Genomic DNA, 21,622 nt, shown 5'->3' with positions numbered 1-21,622 from the left:
ACCAATTTCAGAAGAGCTCAGTTTTTCACTGTGCAGTGTACATTAGTTTGCATGAGGCTGACCGTGAAAATCGCCTTCACAGGGTGGTAATGATTTAGAGAACGCGACACCACTTTTGAGAATATATTGTTGACATCACATTGGGAGTTTGAAACCTTTGTCTTCCAATAAAAAGACACTTGATGAACAATGGCCTGTTGTAGCCTATTTACAGTATAGGCCTTGGGTCTCAGGGTTGTGCATAAATATGTCTCAGCAATAATTCTAAATGAAAGAGAATGAAAGAATGAAAAACATAAGCCTAATAGTGTATGTGTCAATCTAAGTTAACTAACTGATTAGCGACAAGTACAAACAATAAATGATCAATAGGCTACTTTCAACACATTGTTTTTTTATTATTGAAATTGTGAGAGAATAAAAAAAAAATTCCCGGACAATCAGCGAAGGGGATATATGCGTATATACCCAGTTCTTGAAGAGGAATGTAATAGTCTCCTCTGTGTTGGAGTGAATGAACCTGAGGTTTTCTACCTTAACAACAATCCGGTATCAAAGTTGGGGAACTCATTCCCCAGTGATAAGTGTGTTTCAGTTTTTTATTTTTTTATTTCAGCAATTGCTACTATGCAATGATGGCACACGTTTTCCTTCACGTGTCACAGGCAGATTAAACAGCAACGAGTCACAGATAGAAACATTGTTTCTGTTTCAAACCAACAAGCGCTAAATAGCTTTCATTTACATATACGTTCAATGTAAAATGAAAAAAAAAATGTAACGAGTTAAATTCTAAATATTATATACACGCCAATGTACAGCTTTGAATAAATTAATACCAATTTGCATATTCGTGGATCCTTATAGCTTATGTACAGAATTATTTTTAATTACATAAATAGTTAAGATACAATTGTCCGTCAGCTAGTATATTGAAAACGGGTGAAACTAATTTTCTTGTCTTGCAGTGTCCTTCCCATCCCTTTTGAAATATATTTCATTATTTGGACATAGCTTGTTTTGTTTTGAGTCCATGGTCCTTCTTGATGTTGAACCGCTACTCCTCTGCCAAAAGCAATAATTTGAGGTCCAGTAGACATCGCCGACATGCTCTTACACAAACGAAAGCATATCTTTCTCCACAAGTACTAGTGACTTGTACTCTGTCCATCTCCTCGTAAATTGTCGACCTCCTTCGAATGATGCCGAGGCCTTATCAACATGCTCTACATGAAATATATTATTAGTTGTAGATTGTCTTCGCAGCATTCCCTAAACCTGGTCAAGTTTTCACCACTAGAACATCAAGTTTTCTCCTATTCTGGACTGATATATTCTTTTGGTTGTACATATGACTGTAATGTGATTTTTTACTTTATTTTATGGGCACAGAACATTGTGTCAATCCGTCCTTATAGGTAGGGGCATGTTCACCTAGAAATAACCATATCTAACCTCCCCAATAATGTCAGGTGATGTAATGGAAAGTTGCAGGGATCTCGCTAGGTCACTTGGGAGAATCCCGAGTCGGAGATGCCTCCCTCTGACTTTCCAGGCCACTGACCAGTCTCTGAATATTCTGGAGTTCATTGATAGATTCCTTCATGGATGATTTGGGCGATCCGTTCCTCTGACTAGCTGCAGCTTTGTGGTTATGCTCAGGTGCAGGGCTCGCTTCCCTGCTGCCGGATTTAGACGATTCAGACGATGGGTTCAGGCCACTGGGCAATCCGGTGGTCAGCAGGTTTGTGCTCTGAGGAATGGACACAGGGAGCTGATAAGGGCTGAATCGCAGGCGAGGCCGGGAGGCGCTGGTAAGGAAGGGATTCCTCGAGAGTGAGGAGGCCGTGCTGCTCGTGGGGAGAGCAGAGGCCGCAGCCGCCGCTGCAGCCATGTATGTGTACGGGTATGGGAATAGGCCCCCAAAGGTTGGCATCGGAATACCCTGCAATCAGAAAGATTCAGAGAAAACATTTAGCAAACAGAACACGCAGCAACACGCAAAGCATGTTCCCCTGCACTTGCTTTACAGTAAGAGTGAAAGGGCAGATTCCAAGCTGTTTGCACAGCAGGGTATGGTGCACGATCCCTCTCTCATTCTCTTTAAAACAGCCATAACGGTTTGGCTTTATGAAGCCTTTTCAAATCTTCTGAAAGATGTATTTTTTTAGAAAAATACATTTCTCATGTATTAAAAATGGATTTCTACCCCCCCCCCCTAAATATAATTCAACCATGTGTATTCAAAAAAGACTACAAAGACAGACCGTCTTAGGAAGAAATTATGTTAACGACTAAACTAAGTCAGTCAACTTATAAATCATACCATAATGACATCAAACAACCTTAAAACCCAAATGTTTACCAACAGTGCAATTAAACAAGACCATATGATCAAACGTAGGCCTGTGTACAAAAGAATGGCTGGGACAGTTATAAGACCTCAAGTGTTGCCTTCAGTTAATTACAGGCTATAAAATGTGGTATCAAATGTAGTCAATGCCCACAACTACAGTTACTTTCTTATTACGACGTTTTACATAGGCCTAAGTTCTTTTTAAAGTACACTTTTTGGACCTTAAAAAGATTACGCGTGTGCTAAAAACATGGCAAAAAGGTGTGACAAAAATCTAAGCTGTTAAAAGCAACAACCAGATGTTGATACGTGCTTACCTGAGAGGCGAGCATGTGTTGCGACAGGTGAAATGGTGAAAAGGTGCTCGGCGTATTCCCAGTGCTTTGGCCTGAAAGACTTCCGTTTTCCAAGCCACTTGCTCCGGAAACCGAGGCCAATAGATGCCCCATGCCCATGGCTGAAAAAGCGCCAGGGGCCATAGCAAACTGTCCTGGGTGGAAAAGTAAAGGTTGTCCGGTGTTCAGTGGGTTAAAGAACTGTTGACTATGAAGGCCTGAAAGGGCTAGGCTTTGTAAATGGCTGGCGCCAAAGTGAGAGGGGCTCTCCGTCTGAACCATCAACGGGGAAAAGCCCTCTTTCCCGCTCAAGCCGGCATTATCCACGTCTTTTTTAGAAGTGTCTGTTTCCTTCCTGTGTCTGTTCTCAGTCTTGTCTTTCTCCAAGTTTCGGATACTGAAGATCGAATCGCTTGGTTTTTTGCTGTCTTGATAATCGTCTTTCTTCTCCGCACTGGGCCTGTCTTTGACCCGGTCATCACATCTCGGACTAAATGGCGATCGGGGCTCAGGTCCAGGGCTGGTTGATGGTGCACCACGCTCATCAGGTTGGTCAAGTTCCTGCTCACTGTCAGAGCAAGTTTTCTCATCTGTCAACAAACAGCAAAACAAAACATTTTGAATTTAATGGACAGAGTTTTGTCTGGGGCTACAGGACTGGCAACGTTAGGCTGGCCTACCCAACGTAGATCTAGTTTTTCACAAATCACACAATGAAATATATTACCTCACCTGTAAACACGGAGTGTAACGGTGTGTAATGTTGCATGTTTCAAAACTCATAAAATCGTGGTTTGGAAAACTGAGAAACATATTAAGTAGCATAACTAAATTATTTTAAAACTGGAGTCATGATTTAGTGTTAACATGCCTTGTCAAACCATTTCCTTCCTAGATGTAGGAGTGTAATAGCTCTATTTAGAAAGCATCACTTCTGAAGAGTATTATGGGTGTGCTTTAGAACTGTCTACACTTATATTAAATGTGGTTATTATCGAATTGCATTTATTTAAGATGGAGATGATGTGTGGGTTTAGATCAAGCTGTCCACGACACCCCAATGTAACATTTGCAGTATTCTTGTAATTATTTTTCACACCTGACATCAAACCATTTCTGGAAACTGGGCAAAGACAATAGAGATTATGTCGGCACTCGATGTATTACTATAAGGTACATTATAGTTTTATAGGTATATTTCCTAATTACCAAATTCATAGTATGCTTGAGCGTGTGTGTGTGTGTGTGTGTGTGTGTGTGTGTGTGTGTGGGCTACTTGTTTCAAAATTTGACCTGAATACCTTGGGTTAGCCTACTTTTCGTCATGGTGAATAGATACACAACCTCTTTAAAAATATGCATTGGTATTTATACATTTTAAATATTATTGTAATAGTTTCTGGTATTCACTCTCACTATGTAGTTGTATAGGACTACGCTGACCTCAGGGCCTGCACTAGTTCCTATGAAATGAACCAGTGACAGAGAAGCGCCCATGCCCAATTAAGGATTATTCGTAATTACGCATTAATGCAGAATGCTATTTACCCCGACTGCTTCGGCTGAACCTCAAGGGACTAGACGCCGGTCTGATTGGGGAATGACCACCGTCTCTGCCTCCGGTAGGCTCACTGGAGGACGCATCGGAATCACCGCCATCTCGGTCTGCTTTGCATTGATCCTCGTATATACGTAGTGATGGAAGCGTTAACTGTTTTCTAAAAAAATGCAGGATTGGTTAATTATCAACAATCTTGGAAAACACGAAAAAACTACTTGAACCATTGAACCAGGCATGTGATTTTCAAAAAAAAATAAAAAAAATTGTGTCATGACCACCAACTTACCTCTTTTCTCTTCTTCCATTTCCCGTGTCTCTAAATCCTTTGGCAAAAGGATTATTATCAATCTTCAGTTGTGTTATCTGAGACAGAAAAGAAATTAGAGAGAAAGTTAGAGTGATAATAATGATTAATTTGCCCATTATATCCCCATTGATGTTGCCGTTACAATACAATCGACACTGCCATTACCACGGATATGATGGGGACAATTTTCAAAGTATTAGTTTATCAGTGGGTGTGACGTGCTCTTCTAATCATTTACTTTCAGTTAAACACGCTGTCTCCTTCATTACAATGATGGCACGGAAGGCTTGCATTATTGATGCGTGTGTAATGATCGAGAGTTGCCTCCACGACCCCCGTGAGAGGGGGGTACGTCCTGTCTTACAATTAAGTTGTTTCATTTTTCCATAGATGTATCTTAACTCCATGGAGAGTGAGGTACCCGTATATACTAATATATGATATGATATGATATTATAGTATATAGTCGTTTGTAAAACCTTGCTCTTGCGATATTTGCCTTGTTTCTTTCCCCTCCAGGTCATCCATGCAAAGTCTAGGTAGATAGTCTACCATCAGGCCCTGTACGTTTCGGCTGTGCATAGAAGAGGTCCGTTTTCCTCCTTGCCTTCTATGGACCTCTTGAGGAATTCATGAATGAGCCAATCAGAGGGCCGTGGATCTCTTTGCCTTGTGCCCTGCTTTGATCGCACTGCTATACGGAGTGTGTAGCTCCCGGACACATACTAGCGAGTCTAAGTGCCTGCTAATCGATTGTGACTCTTTGCCATAAACTTTACGATACCAACAAGCCCACCAGGCCCCTCGGACACGGATGCCAATTAAAATCGGCAGCGAGGGGAGGTCGGCCATAGGGAAAGGAATTAGAGTGGAACAAAAATAAATATAGTCACTAAATCTTTTACTACGTCTTACGGATACATCTGCGAAACTAAGTAAAGTGTCAGCTATCACTAATATTTTTTTCCAAATGGTTTCACCACCATGAAGGAACGCGAATGCGAATCTGGATCAACAGCAATGCGCGTAGGCCTATAACCAACATGGGTGTGAGAACATTATTAATGTTCTTAATCCCATCTTGAAATATCCTACCAAAGGACGGGCACAAACTGTCAGTGAGGTGACAACCTAATCCACCTAGTTTTTGCAGTATGGACGCAGAAAAAGTTTGGACGCAAACGGAACTTCCTATTGAATAACTCTTATAAACCCCGCATAAAATATAAATTGAACATGAGACACAAAAGGACCAAAGAAAAATCACATCAACACATCATACCTTGTCATTCTGATAGGCAGTGACAGCAATGAATTCTGTTTCGGGGAACACGTATGTTCTGAAAGTACTGTAGGGCAGCTTCAGAATGTCGTTGGCTCTCACAATATGAAACCTTGGCTGGTATTTATGCATTGAATTCAAAATAGTCTGTGGGAGAAAAGAATGCCTGTTATAATAAAATACTCTCGTACCCATGTAACAATATCCCTTGGTCAAATGAACGCATAAAGGCTGTGACCTTTCTCTCCTAAATAATATCAGCCGCAGCAGGCCTTAATGTACTTATGTGTTTACGTATTCACTTATTTATTTTACCCAAATAGGCTAACGTAATAGATTACTGTTAGTGACTGCAGAAACTGTACCTAATAGAAAAGGTCACATGACCTGGGCAACAAAATCCCGGATGTCACAGTTGATGTAGTCTACTTAATTATTTCAAAGCGATTATAATGCAGGGCTAAAATATAGTGCAGTCAAATAAAAAAGTACCAGGTGAAGCAGAGCACGTATTTCTAATACACTGTACCCGGCCATTGTCTAATAAACAAGCCCACTTGACCGCATCAGAATGCAAATAGTTGTGTCTGCATGGCATGCAGATTTGCTATTTGTTTAGTCAGTTTGTTCTGTTGCCTCGAGAAGCCCACTGTAGTTTGGGCTCAATCTTTAAAAACATACCCGCACATGTATAATTGAATATTGCACTCACTCTCTGTGTGTTTATGCTACGTAAAGCCAGAGTGGGCTTGAGGGGGCTGGCGGTGAAATACGTAGAGGCCTAGTGTACGAACACAGGCTGCTTTTCACTGCCAAGGCTTCCTATGCCCAAATGAAGATATCAAACTAGACTAGCCAACAGGAGGCTCTGTCTATCGCAGCCGTGTACCGAGTCCGCTCTGTCTGACCTGATTTTTGTCTGTAACCTGATTTAGCTCTACAAAACTAGTCACAAAAATGCATGAGATATATATCTAACATGTATAAATAAACACGCACAGCGTGCATTAAACGTTTATCAAAACACAGCATGAAAACAATTGCCAGTATTGCATAAATAAGCCAAGCTCTTGAATTCAAAATATTAACGTTAAGCTGATTTCCAGTTTATCAACAGCAACAGAAGCACGTAATAGCTGCGTGCCTGTTAATTTACTGACTAAAGCAATAGACTAGACCTTGCTTTTGAATTGGCCACCATATTAAAGTTAATGCATCAAATGCACACCAATCCAAAAGTCTTATAATATATGTTATGTTAAGTTAAAGCTAACATGTTTCTAATTTAAAAGTATACTTTTAAATGAAACACTATTTCGAGGACCTTAATATTTTAAATTCAACAACTTCATCCACAAAACAGCAAGCTAGACATATATGAAAAAAAGACTTACAGCGGATAGTAAGCTATTACTTACAAATCCATGCTTGTCCGATATATTGTTGGTCAGCTTGAGTTTATGAAAAGCAACAGGCTTGGCCATCCACTGCTCTCCGGTGGCTGGACTGTCCGGGTGGATGTACATTCGCTTGGGCATCTCCGGGTCGGCCTTTCCCGCAACCATCCAGCGAGAATTATGGAATTTGTAGCGGCAGTCGTCGGCAGCGACTATATCCATTAGTAATATATATTTGGCCTTTTTATCAAGACCATTTATTCGGACTTTAAAAGGTGGGAACATCCTCCTGTAAAATCCAAACATGCGATATTAATGTATGAACAAAACTCTATTCACAAATGCAGAGTAGGCTATGTAGGTCTACCCCAAACACACACACACACACACACACACACACACGCACACAGATATATAAGCTACCACACATTCAGTTTTAGAAAATTATTGCATCGGCTCTCCGCATTTTCATATCATATCCTATTGTCTGTGTTACATTATTTGAAAGAAAAAAACTCGCACTAGCAGTGTATTTGTCAGGTATAGTTGTGGAATACATGGCAAATCATGAGTAGGCTAAAGCTTTAGTCAGACAAGGACATCTTCAAAAACTGGTGTTCAGACTAGTGTTCAATTGTGAGGTAAATTTATGTTGGGGCACCATGCCCTAAATCACAATTCTTCGTAAGTGACAGCCTGTTTACAAAATCCAGAAGCTCAACTGCCATTACAGAATGCAGTTTGAACTCTGGTTTAGTTTGTTCGGCTTTGCCATCGCAATTTTATTTTTGGATGCAAACGGCGATATTGTAAGGGGGGAAGTTCTTAAGTTCTATTGTGATCAGGCTATATCAGTGATATTTTCAGCATGTAGTCTACTCTAACAAACAATCATACATAGGCTACACATAGGTCAGAATTGCTTTCCTTGAACAAAATGGATGGTTAAATTATAAAATAGCGTGAGAATTTGCAGTAGCCTAGTCTATAATAGATATACAATGATTGTTGCTATTATTTACTTTTGTTGACCTATAATTATGAATTTAACGTGAAGTGACAAATGACAAATGTTATAAAAAACATCAGTCCTATCAAATGAGCTCTCAGAAATCAATGTAGAATTATAGCAGTCAAATGTCACTTTACAGATTATTTAAATGTAGGTTAACAAAAAATAAAGCTAAAGGCATGATCGTGACAAACAGCACAATGGCTGGGGCGCAATGTCAGTAATTCAGACGCTTCCTCACCTGCCAGATTTCGTAATAACCATTTCGGTTCCTAGTTTATGGAACTGGTCCCACAGATCCTTGGCCTCCAATGTCACTTTTGGGTCGTCCTCGACTTCTTCCTCCGGCTCCAGGCTCTTCAGGCTACGCAGATGAGCTGCCTGGTGGTGGTGACTCAGAGCCGGATGAAGACCTGCCTCTGCGGCTCCGGCAAGGGTATGATCCGGAATGGGCTTGGTGAGAGCCCCGGGAGGCAGCGTCAGCGCGGGGAAGAATGAGGGTTGAGCAGCCGCTAGGAAAGCTGACATGGGGAAGTCAGTTGCCCGATGAGCGTGGAAGGGGTGATAAGCCATGGCAGTCCCTGTGAAAACTGGATCTCTCATCGGTGCATCCAAAAATCGAAGTGAAATTTTGATAGAGCTTGGTATTTAGGTTCCACAAAACCCGCGCGTATCCAGAGAAATCTACTTTTGAACCAGTGGATATACGGAATAACCTCAGAAAAAATAAACCACTGCAAAGAATGATCTCAACACGGTCGCTGGAGGTATCGCGGAGAGCAAAAGGCAAGCTTGGATGGGGAACTACCACTTTAACTCCCGGAGCGAATGATTCCACGAAGTCCTGTAATAATATCAGTCCAAGTGAGCGCAACGACACTTTGGATGAAGGTTTGTGCTCCGCTGTTCTCCAACAGTCGCTTTCAGAAAAATAAGATTACTCTTTCGATGCGGATGTCCATCCAAGCGCGATCATTCCAGCCAGACGCGGAGTTGAAATGGTTAGGTCTTACTCTGTCCACTGTAGAACTGTGAGTATCTCACATGTCCTTCCTGCTCCGATCTCAGCACTAATGAACCAAGCCCCCTTGATTGCTGATTTTACGCTTCCTGGACCAATTGTGGGCCTCTATAGGCGTGGTTTTGACAGCTCCGGCCAGGCTCGAGAAGAGGGGGTGGACAAGAAGGTGTCGGAAGCATTAGCAGTAAGAAAACATGTCAACAGAATAAAATATTAACCAATGACAGAAAAGATCGGGAAATCCCACCCCCATCTCCAAGCCAAGCACCGGGTCAGCCCTCAATTCTTAGCCGGTGGAGACAGCACTCCGATCGGCTTGCGCTTTATAATTACGATGAGGTCCTGCTCACCTTGTCCAGGGGCACAAAAGCTACGCACTGAAACACTGTCAAATTGCGATTAATTCTTATTATATTTTGCCGTTGTTATTACAGTCATATATATTTTTAAAAAAATAGCCTACAAACCTCGGACTCAACAAAATAAACATAGAGCATAGCCTACAAATGCAACTGCAACGAAAGAAAATACATAATCAAAACAAGCAGGGAAAGCTTTAGTGATCTATTTAAAGCACGATATTTTTGTATGAGTTTTGACCTCCCAACAACCAATAATAATTTGCATTCGCCAATAGGCTGTCTGGTTGGCTAAGATCGCACTGTTGGAGATTTATTAACTTATGAATGGCTGATTTTGCGGAAGGGGAGCGTGAAGGGCGTAAGATTGCCATAGGACGATATTGAACATTTATCCCAACAATGACCATTTCCGCGACTCGCTGCAGCTTTGCGAGAGACTACATGGGAACGACAGCAGCAAATAAACCGGACATTGCCACTTTAACGGCAGCCCCGGGCCATTCGAAAAAGCGCAGACACAGATGCCGCATTCAAGCAAGAGGAAAAACGGGTTGAAAGATTCTTAAGCCTAAAATCAAGCGAGGAGACAGGGTGAGTGCGAATCCATATTCTATGTCAACTTAATGTCCATGTGATTTTTTTCGGCGATGTATGTTGTAGAGTCCGTGCCTAACACATTTAATGTGTGATCAAACTGGCATTCTAGAGAACAAAATCTACACCAGTACAGGGTAGCCTATATAGGCTATATAGGTTACCGTTTCCGAAACTAAACTAGCATACACTAAATTCATGTATGAGTAGTTAGGCTATTGTTTATTCAAGATAGCATCTTTTTTCCACGTCACTATGTGATTGTTTGTCCCGAGACAAACGGTGAAATTGATGATTAAAAGGCATACAAAAATTGGCGTAATATGCATAGCTGCACCTTACTGGGGGGTGAGGTGAATTGCGTGCGTGTGTCAAACCACATTGTGAAGTTTTCACCATCCTAACCTGGTGTGGTTCCTAGAGCGAGTTGAGACTGTAGTGTGTGCCTTTAAGAAACCCTTCGGTGGACCCTTGATTAACTTGGATCCAGTTTGTTAAAGAGCCGCTTGGCGCCAGTCGGCTGCCGTACCACAATAAGAACCGTCTCTTGTCACTTCATATTTACCCTGCAATCCTCCAACAGTGCACTCCAATCCCTAACCCTTTCACGCAAAACCTTCGGCTTATAGTTGAGACTTTAGGCTACAAATTCACTTGAGCCGACTCTATGCTTAGCTTTTAAAACCGGCAAAAAATTGATGAATAGACCCAATTAGTTTGCCCGATTCATTTTAGTCGTCTTTTTGAAGATGGCATATTGACGGCTATTCAAAATTCAACAATAACAATTCGGTCCCGTGGCAGAAAAGACATTTTGTTTTGCATGACATAAGAAATGTTGTTTTGCATGATATAAGAAAAAAACAAACAACGCACAGTAAAAAACAACAACATTTTTATTAACCCTTAATATGCCCATAGTTCACCGTCATAACATTTTAGTGTTTTGATGGTGGATTTATGATCGGCTTATGCCATTTCGTCTGTTTGCAAAGAACAACTGACTTCTTCAAAACCAGTGAAACTGCCTGAACGCTAATTACGATGCAATATCTATTCCAGTGATGGCTGGGAGGCGTTCGAGAAGGAGAAATAAAAAGGCGCTCCTCTTGATAATGAAAATGATAGATGTATTGAGCTGCAAAACTGTTTACCTTGCAAATGGGAAAAAAGCTATTTGGAAGTCAAGACCTAGAATCAGATTTCTATTTGAAAATGTCCCAACACTAAATAAGGACCACATGAATTGTGCTTTTTCAAGTGTTCAGGTATGTTTAAAATATCAGCTAGCCAGTCAAACTCAGAAGTGGGTTTACACACTTGTTGCTAAAAGGGGTGCAGTGAAAAAAATACAAACTACACAGTAGACCATAAATCAGGAGTACAGCTGTGCAAACCTCCGATACATTGTCTGAAAATGGGCCTATCTTAGAAGGATAGCCCATCCCAGCTTCATGCAGTTACACCATCACAACAAACATTTGATAAATAATATTTTATAAAGTTGATTTGTGAACTATTAACAAAAAGTTGAAGTTTGCTTTCAGAATTATTAATAATGAGCAATGATTGTGGATTCAGTTGGTCAAACAGGTACAACTCAGATCGGATGTATAGCTGCAAGGTGTTTTTGTTGATCGTGGTTAGTGAACTAATCATAGGACACAGCGCTCCTCTTTCACAAACTGTAACACATACTTTAGTCCTATAGACCCGTGTCCACTTCCCTCAGGTATTTTTTACAAATAACCATGTCTACTACAATGATGGTCTATCAACATTTTAAAGAGTGTGGTATTGTATTGTAGCCTATAAGTCTAATAAGAAAAGTTCAAGAACAGGACGTTATGATAATAGGCCTACCTAAATTACCAAAGTTAATTCCAGGCTCTGTCTGTAATGAACACCAATGCATCAATGTCTTTAAACACTATTTTGCTTTCAATTCATAGCAGTTATTGTTTGCTGAGTATTGTGAACTTGCTAAGGAAATAATAATGCGTAGAAGCTTTTTATTAACCGTTAATAATTTATATGAACCGGATCAAAAACGAACTGAGAAATAAATGTTAAACAGTAGGCTATGCTGATTTTGGGGCTTTAAGTTTGACATGAGCGTTTTGAATGGAAATAGATGAACAACAGATGAGACTGGTAATGGTTTTCTGTGTTTATACTTAAGGAACTAATCACATCAACACAGTTCCTGCAATTACGCTTAATTTATTTTTTCTTTGCTTCCTCGTTGTACACACTGAAACCGACAAGAATGTAATCAAGTGTTGTGGTATTATCACAGATGACTTCAAAGTCATTGGTGCTGGAAAGTTTTTTTCCAGGCACTGCTACTGTTCAGCGCAGGCTCTACAAAGACGACACGCAACACATCTCTAATGCGAGTGCATTTAACAAGTGGCTGGTGCACCGAGACATTCCGCGTAGCCTACTGCATCTCTTCGGTGTTGCTTACATGGAAGTAGTCTTGTATGTATGCAGCTTTTATAGAGTAGACTACTAAGACGCAACTCCACATAAACCCATGTCACGCAATATGCCCCATACACTGCTGTTAGACCTTGCGTCCTTGAAATTTCTGCTGAGGATAACTTCTCTAATTGTATTACATTTTTTGGACGGCGAGGAAATGAATATGTTGCTATGAAGATAGTTTGGAGACTTGTCAATACTTTGCACATATGATATGGAATAAGAGGACGCTGTAAGGCGCATTGGTCATTAAATGGCTATTGTTCTTTTTTTCTGCTTTAACATCGTTGCTCCTTCTTTTCATCTTTTCATCATCTCGTCCCATCTCTCTGCATCATCTCTCCTGCTATATTTAGCCAGTAGACTGAGGCCTTGGCGCCAGACCGTTTAAGACCTGTCAAAGTCCCTCATATTTCCCCTTGTCACATGTATACCCAGCGCCTCCGCTAGCTACCAGCCCCCTCTCCCTTCCTCCTTCCCTCTCTCCCTCCCTCTCCCTTTCTCCCTCCACCTCCTTCTCACCATCTTTCTTTCATTCTGGATTTGTCCATTCACGCACACCCTGTTAATGTTTCTTTACATTTCTTTATTCTCATTAAAAGATTGCATTTCATCTTCCACTCTGTTTGCGAACGCATGTAATTTGCTCTTCTCCCAGCCCACTTTGTCTCATTGACCCGAGTCAGCGGGGCTACCGGTGCCCTGTCCCATCCACTTGCTCAAATTGCGACTGATTGGTGAAAAAATAACAATTCATACAGGCAGCTCCAAAGTCTAAAACATGTCTCCGCCAAGCACCCATTTTTATGCGCTCCAAAGAATCCGTTAATGGCAACCGCATACACGAAAAGGGCAGCTGAACACTGGAATTTGTTCACTAGCCTACTCCAAACTCTTTCGACACCCAATACAGTCTACTTGTACTGTTTGTGTGAACAGGGCAGAAAATACCCACAAACTTAGCAAACATACACAATAAACACCTATGCGCCTAGATAAGCCGGGTTGGAAAGAAATAGTCTACTTGACAAATGTAATAACTAGTTATTTGTAGTAAAAAAAACAAACACCTAAATACAAAAACAATGCAGAAAAATAATAAGATATTTGAAAATATCTGAATCAGTACAGAATGCACATTTCGTGTTGATCTGATGTCCAATATTAACTTAAATGAGGCCTAAATCGATGGTCCTCGATAGGAAGACATAGTCCAAACTATGCCACTGCTGAAGTAACCATGCACTTGTTTCAAACATCGATTAAACAGACACACTATGGCAATTTCCAAGGTTCCAAAGATAAATAGGCTAGAAGCCAGTCTATAGGACACCTTCCGCAGGTAACAGGTGGGGGCGCTAAATTACCCCAGGGAATAAAGGAGACCTTGCTCCGTTTTCCTGTGCTTATCTATTTTTCTGCAGGTCATATAGGCACAATACGCAGTGCGTGTGTGTGTGTGTGTGTGTGTGTGTGTGTGTGTGTGTGTGTGTGTGTGTGTGTGTGTGTACTTGAAAACATTTATACATAGCTGACGTTGTTTCAACATGAGCCTATTGCTGTTTCATTTGTGTTCACAAGACCTCTGTTTTTAAGACAATTGTAGATTTTGTAGAATTGTCCTTTCTAATGAGTGGCCTAGACCATCAACCTCGGTTACTTAAAAACGGAGTAGCAATGATTTAATGTTGACTTTAAACTTTCAGTGTAACAGGTTTTACATTACACTGGGCATGGGGATAGGGTGCGTTTCGCCTAGCCTATAACATACACAACTCAGCCAATACTGATAAAGTCTGTGGAAACATTTGAGCCTGAGGACCCATCAAGCAGGCTAGGATAATAGAAGCTGAAATCTGTAAACAAAGCAAACAAAATATTAAGATACCTTTTCATCAACAGGCTAAATGAATACGCAAATTAATGATCTCATTTAGGTTGAAGCGGAAGGTGAGGCGTGTAGCTCACAACTATAGGGACAAAGCAATTGCCTGTCCACCCGGAGTGCTTGGGGCGCTTTTGATCTGGAAGCCTTTCCGTGCGGTGCGCTGTGTTGCAGCAGGTGGGTTTGTTTTTGTCCAGTGACACTTCACATGACCCGGGCAAACTCCACCTTCCCCCGTGCTAACCTCCGGGGGTTTTCGGCAGTGCTCAACCGAGAGGACTCTGCTGGCTGCAGTACAGGATGCCTACATCACTTTCTCTCGAAGAGATTTGCTTCGAATTATTAAGGAAGCAACATGGTGGCTTTTAATGCCGCTGTGATTTATATGAATTAGGTTTAATATAGACAACTGATAAACCGCCAGAAGTGAATGTATGATTGAAACGAATGTATTATTAATCCGATTGCTGACCCCATCACCTCTCCCAAATCAAGACGCTAATACTTTTTTTAAAAATCGACCGGAAAAAAGCTAACGGACAAAAAAAAAGGGCAACAAGTGGTCGACAGACCTGCCTTGCTATTAAGCCTAATGAAAATATGTAGGCCAAGAGAAAGGAAGAAACATGGAGTGGAGTTTGGGAAAACAAATGACAGGCCTACACATTAGGCTATATGCAAATTCTGCAGCGGCTAATTTGGGGCAATTCGTCCTTTATCTAAATTGAACAAATAATCGTTCAATCTACAAACTGCTAATAGTCACTACTCACTTAAAAAGTTAGTTGGGCTTTAATCTTACAACACAGTATAATGTATGCGAGTGGCCCAAGCCTCTATCACTGCTTCGGTCTATTGAAATGAAATGGACCACTTTGATAATCCCACATTGATAGGCTTATAAGGAAACATTCGCAAAAGACCCTCTGGAGCCACTGTAGATGAAACTTAAATTCAGATATTATTAAACAACCAGGGAACTTTTTTTCTTTTTCTCAGCGATGCTGGGATATGCAATAATCATAATATAATAATCAGTCTATAAATAACAATTAACCTTATAATACGCAGGTAGATTAGCCTAATCAACGGGGTACAGTTTCACACGATACCATTTTCATATAGCCTATTAATCGATAGGAAAAATAATATAAAAGAATTTTAAATGTTCGTTGCTTTTTGATGCGTTATGTTTTTTTAGCTGTTTTCCCCCACGGCTTTCAGAAGGGCACCTTTCCACCACTTGCAGGTCACGAATGCATTGTTTTCCTTGCATTGATTTGATGTTAAGCTGTTAAAATGACATGATTTTAGTGGGTAGGTAGGCTACCCATACCATCATCAGATCTTCTGCACACAGAGCTCACGCTGATGAGCATGATGTGACCGCGCGCACACAGGTGCTCGCGGTGTTCCGGGAGATAAGATGATCTAATCGAGTCCATTCATGAGCTAATTGACACGCTTGCATCACCGCTGCAAGATGCGTATGTAAAAGCGAACTGAAACCAGACATCAGCTCCATTGTATGTCTAATAATATAGACACAAATAACACAAAAATAACATTCAGTTTAGTCTTTGGTGGGTATTGACAGTTCATCTGGTCAACACAATTTTAAGATCGTCTATACTAAGGTATAGTTTCACTTCAAAGCGGATTGTTGACATGGTAATTTAGGGGAAATGTTTATGACTGTGCTTTCGGGTATATAGCTTAGTCAACAAATGATTTATCTGAATGGCCACAGAGGGTCTGCAGTTTGGAGTTTGTGATATTAACAAATTATTTTAGGCGACAGAGTTTGTGTGTTTGGTAATTCGTCTTAATCAACAATTTAAGCAAGCAGCGGTTTGTGCTGTCACCAAATACATCAAGCATGATTCTCATCCGTTCAAATCCAGCAAAATGCATCCACTTGTCTGGTTTGAACGTCACACTATAGCCAGACTCTTGTTTATTTTTGCTGTGTCGACCTGTTGAGTGTGATCCAAAGTTCACGGTGCAATCCGCGCAACAAGAACATTGAATTTTATGTGACGTGATATGAAATTATACGAGGTTTAAACATTTTTAAAGTTTAACTTAATTTACAGTAGGCTACACCGTTTCCATAACATCCTCACATGACATCATCTAATTATAAAAAAAGCCTAACCTAACTTGCACACAAATAACCCTCTTCTGCCAGCATGTAGGCTAAGAAAACCGACGATGAAGGAAGTTTGCTGCACTGGTTTACGTGGTTTATATTATGAGCATGTCTTTACACAAATTGTTGTGGTCTTCTAACTCCTAACAAAGTGTAATGTTATAGACTGCCCACGTACCTCTTAAAATTAACGTTTTATTTAATTTGACAGGAAGGCACAACAGAGTTTTTGCCAATAAGGTCACTGCGTAGCTAAATGCTTTGACTGCATTCCACTTTAAGTGTCCAGTGTTAACCAACCACATGTTGAGGTTACAAGCAGGCAGCTGATAAGTGGAAGTAGCCTATACGAAGAGCAGACAAAGCAACGCATTTTAAAAAGCAATTGTCCTAAATCAGTGATCGCCAAATTAGGGTACGTGAGTTCAAAGGAGGCTTTCTAGGTTTCTTCCTCCTCCTCTTCTATTTCCGTGAACGTAAATGAACTTTTACCTGAAAAGCAACTCGAACCGTCCTCTTTTGCTTGCCGGTGGTTTAAAACTCGACCAAGGGGAGCAGACAAATTGGCATGCAACGTGTGCGCCTTGGCCTGCGGACTGCATTGAGTCGACTGGCCATGGGCCGCAGAGGTTGCTGTCTGCCAGTGCTGTCGCGCTGGCACTCTGCTCTTTTAAACATAATCAGATTAACAGGGTGTGTATTGTGCATCTTGACCAACCTAAAGTAAATGCACCACAACTAAATTTGAAACTCATTGCAACCCAGCTCAAGAAGTGCCCACATTGATTTATGAGCAAGGATGACACTTTATCTACAGCAAACATCATTACCAGTCGAATGAGAGTGCATAAATATAAGGACAAGAGAACAGGCTATAAATATATGTCCATCAGGTGATGCAGTTTGCTCTATAATTTGGTCACCCCAGGACTCCTAAACAGTTGTATAAAAGACACTGGGCTCCCACCACCTCCAAATGACTCTTATCTCTAGGCCTGATATTTTTAGGCTGCAAGCTCCAGAGATGTGACATGACCTGACCCTCCCCGGGCCAAGGAGATCTGTGCAGGTATATCATTCCCAGTCTCCAGACGCCCTCTTTCCTCTCTCTCTCTGTCTCTCTCTCTCCCCCCATACAGGCGCTGTGCGGGGGCCCGTCCTGTCCATGGTGAGTGGACCCAAGGCCTGTGTGGGTAAGAGAGCAGGGCACTCCACCCATGGGCACATCCCCCTGGACAACACGAAGGAGCCAGCAGGGTAGATCATTTCACATTTGCAATTCAACGCGTCCATAGCAGACATCTTTAGAGACTTACAGGCGTTCACACGAAAGGGAAACACAATCCAAGTGTGCCAGCAAATGATCACAGTGTTTCTTTAGGATTCTTTTTCCTCCAAGCCACTTATGCAAAATGCAGTAGTATTGTTTCATTTAACCTCACAGGAAACGGCGTATAAAAGGCAGAGAAGGCAGCCCCAAGGTTATCTCAGAGGTATGTTCTGTAAAGAGGCTTCACATCCGTCATGTGAAACAGCCAGAGTACTGTAAGCAACCTAGGCCACAGCACACAGGAACCTCCACTGATGACAAGCATGGCAAGTCCTGGCACTAGACCACTCAGTTGTGTTCTGCAAGCGGCACCGTAGCACACGCAGTTGGTCCTTTTAGGAGAGATGCTCAAAAAGATTTTCTACAATGATTTTGTTGCAAGTCTGGCAGGGTGTGTTCATTTGTAGACAGTACTTGTGTTTCTTTAGCGAGCGAGATATAATGTCTGAATGTCACAGGATCCTTAAATATATCACAGACAAAATTACTTTTTTGTGTCTGAAAACATATTTTTTAACAAAGACTAATGTCAACTTGTGTCCATCCCTCCTGCGGCTTTCGTTGCCTTGTTCTCTTGCTTTCTCTGTGATCTCAGACAATAAAGCCCATTGCATTTACATCAGTCTGGTTTTGTTCGGGGCCTTTGACGAGACCCAGTTCATGTTTCACGGAGCTGCGCTGACATCAGGGCCTTTGATGGTTATTTATGACGGTCTTACAGCACTTTTAATAAAGCCTACAGTTAATCATAACGGCACAGAGATACCATCTTACTACAAGCCGAGTGGAGTGCATTGGTTTTACATATTTCACAATAATTGCAAAATAATAATTGTCAAAATTATATACACACATACACACACACACTCTCTCCCTCACTCACTCACTCACACACACACACACACACAAAGATATTCTGCATGCACGAAAAAAAGTGACTGTGGCAGTGTAGTCTTGGGGAAATATTTTCTGTTTAATTCTCTTTTACAAATCATTTGACATTAGTATTTTAATGGAAGGAAAGCTAATTACAGACAGTAGTGGGACTTGACAAAAAAAAGAAAGAATTGCCAATGAAATGGAATTAGTGCATGTTTAAAAAACGAAAACACTTTGAAAGTCACAACAGCCTGGAGATGAATATGAGAGATTGTGGAGGACAGCAATCCTGACTGGCCAAGCTAAGACACCAAAGTGAGAAGAAGGAAGCATTCATTCTCAATACAAAATGAGCTCAACATGTCATTACAATATTTTCCTTTTTATTAACACGCAGTAATGCCATTGCTCAGTACACACAATGCGCTATTAAGATATATTACACATTAAAATGGAAAAAAGCTGTGAAATTTACTATTTAAAAATATATAGGTATGTGTCCATCGTTGTCTTCAAAGAACAGACAAAAGGCCTTTTTTTATGAAGTCTTTTCATGTCACTTGCACAGATTCATGGCTAAGGAGGGGGCAATAACATTCAACGTTTAAACAAACAGAGCAAAGAAAAAAATGTTTACAGTCCTCTGGTGCTTCATTCACAGATACACCTCATGCCCCTTTAAGACACTATAAAAGCCATACACTAACAAGCATAAAATTCTCCCCTCTCTCCTCTGTAACACTCAAAGCCATTCATTTTTATCTAATACATGCATTGCTAGGTCATGTACAATCAACATGGGGCACTTTTTATTTGTAACTGTCCTCTGCACTAGCATACTTGGCTAAGTGTTGAGGCTGTAAATCTGTGGTAAATGGTAGATCTACCTCGGAAATGAAACATAATTTCATCATATCATGTTGATATCGAAACAGTTTTAAAATTAGTGCAAGTTATGTCAGCTCAGCTTGGAGAGATTGGTGTGAACTTAAAAGTGAGCTGGTAGTTAGCCAATTGTGTAAGTGTGTGTGTGTGTGTGTGTGTGTGTGTGTGTGTGTGTGTGTGTGTGTAAAACCTGATTAAACACCAGGTATCAGGCTAAAGGACCACAAGACTTTTGGTGTTAGGACCATGGCTCCTACTTTAACATGAATAGGCTCCAAATAGCTAATTTAAAATCCCTTATGAAAAAACAAAACAAAAGCAACCCATGTAATAAACAAATCAAAAGATTGAATACATCCTAAAAAAAAATCTGAAATATAATTACAGCAACGGAAAATAAATCACCCACAAAGGCTCAAAAATCTTACAATATGAAATCCATACCTCTGCACATGGAGCAAGGAATACAAAGAAATTTGCTTAACAATATCAGGTTCACAAGAAGAGGAAAAAAGAAGAAATCAATATAAACGGATGTCTTAGTAAGCCATGCGTATGTATGAAATAACAGAATGATTTAAAAAGGGCACCTGGCTAAGCTACTATAGGGGCTAACTCAATTCTAAATTGCGACTGAGGATCTGCAATTCATGTCTTGCCTGTCTGATTATGCCGTCATCTGTTTTCAACTTGAAATGTGTTTCCAAACAAAAAAAACATGTCTGAGGAAAAGGTATCACCTGAAGGCAATTACAATTACACATCTGAGAGACGAGGAGCAGCGGCAGCATCAGCAGCAAGCGCTTCAACAACAAACACCACCACCACCACCACCACGCCAGCCAACCCTCAGCTCAGCCTGACTCGCTGCTGGATCCGTTTAAAGTAAACACTAACGATCGCATGACTTCATGCTCACGCTCAGTGTAGAGGTAATCAGTACACACACACACACACACAGAGACACACTCATACACACACACACACACACACACACACACACACACACACACACAGTCCCACAAGCATGTCTATTCAGTCATTGAGTCGTGGAAACAGTCACATACTGTATAAGAGGAGATGATGATGATGATGATGATGATATCAATGGCAGCTCACATCCACAGGTGAGTGGAACAAAATGATCCCTTCTATCAACATCAGACAAAAATATCACAGATCTCTATCTCTCTTCCTCTCTGTCTCTCTCTCATTTACTGGAACAGAAGGGAATAACTCATCCTATGACGACATACGACACCTATGAGTGCTGTTGTAACACAAGTCAACATGACGTTATTCAGTTACGGCGTAGCGTAGCATAGCGCTGGGAGACAGGGTCATCCTTATTCATTCATCCTGACTTGAGATGTTGCCTTATTGACCATGGGGAGGCTGGGGTCAACAGGGCAGTGGTCAGGTCGGGGGGGGGGGGGGGGGGGGGTTGTGAAGAAAGGATGAAAAAGACACAAAAGAAGAGAGGGGGAGAGGGGAGGAGAGGAGGGGTGAGTGATGGCCTCATAGAGAAACATCCCATGTGTGTGATCCCCCCAGGATGATGGGTATGTCTTAAACATCACGATTGTCTGGCGGCCGATCAGGGGGCAGCAAGAGGAGGGATGGTGGTGGTGATGGTGGGGTCCAGGGGGGTAGGAGATCCTTCTCTCTGTGTGTGTGTGTGTGTGTGTGTGTGTGTGTGTGTGTGTGTGTGTGTGTGTGTGTGTGGAGGTCTCAGGAGAAGCGTGCGGGGGTCTCAGGGGAAGCCGGTGGGGAAGAG

The 21,622-nt window shown here is 41.3% G+C and overlaps 2 protein-coding genes and 1 long non-coding RNA gene across 4 annotated transcripts in view; 1 reads left to right on the top strand and 2 right to left on the bottom strand.

Moving 5' to 3' along the window:
- Window positions 1-377: 377 nt before the first annotated feature.
- On the bottom strand, window positions 378-9,339 carry tbx2b (T-box transcription factor 2b). 2 transcript variants are annotated; one of them, XM_076282105.1, is made up of 7 exons: window positions 8,492-9,339; window positions 7,236-7,527; window positions 5,842-5,988; window positions 4,539-4,615; window positions 4,240-4,409; window positions 2,674-3,281; window positions 378-1,945 (listed from the first exon to the last, which is right to left on the bottom strand). In XM_076282105.1, the coding sequence occupies exons 1-7, from the start codon at window positions 8,851-8,853 to the stop codon at window positions 1,508-1,510; spliced, it is 2,094 nt and encodes a 697-aa protein (XP_076138220.1). In that variant the 5' UTR covers window positions 8,854-9,339; the 3' UTR covers window positions 378-1,507. The 2 variants fall into 2 exon arrangements, with proteins under 2 accessions (XP_076138220.1, XP_076138221.1); XM_076282106.1 differs by having other exon boundaries at window positions 7,260-7,527; window positions 8,492-9,338.
- Window positions 9,340-9,610: 271 nt separating this feature from the next.
- LOC143121633 (uncharacterized) lies at window positions 9,611-18,698 on the top strand. The gene is made up of 2 exons (XR_012986522.1): window positions 9,611-10,224; window positions 17,891-18,698. It is a non-coding gene; the product is annotated as an uncharacterized LOC143121633 (long non-coding RNA).
- A 343-nt stretch (window positions 18,699-19,041) lies between these two features.
- Window positions 19,042-21,622, bottom strand: part of LOC143122269 (BCAS3 microtubule associated cell migration factor-like) — a 26,781-nt gene continuing 24,200 nt past the window's right edge. The window contains exon 3 of the mRNA XM_076283123.1: window positions 19,042-21,622. This exon is cut by the window's right edge and continues 125 nt beyond it. Coding sequence (XP_076139238.1) covers window positions 21,599-21,622 — 24 coding nt within the window. The 3' untranslated portion in view covers window positions 19,042-21,598.

This window comes from Alosa pseudoharengus, unplaced genomic scaffold, assembly GCF_046254945.1.
Source record: "Alosa pseudoharengus isolate Yale_2024_CS ecotype anadromous, Long Island Sound unplaced genomic scaffold, YU_APseudo_1.1 YU_APseudo_1.1_scf_13, whole genome shotgun sequence".
Taxonomy (NCBI): Eukaryota; Metazoa; Chordata; class Actinopteri; order Clupeiformes; family Clupeidae; genus Alosa; species Alosa pseudoharengus.
The sequence above is the reverse complement of the archived record's forward strand: the minus strand, read 5'-3'. Positions and strand labels throughout refer to the sequence as shown.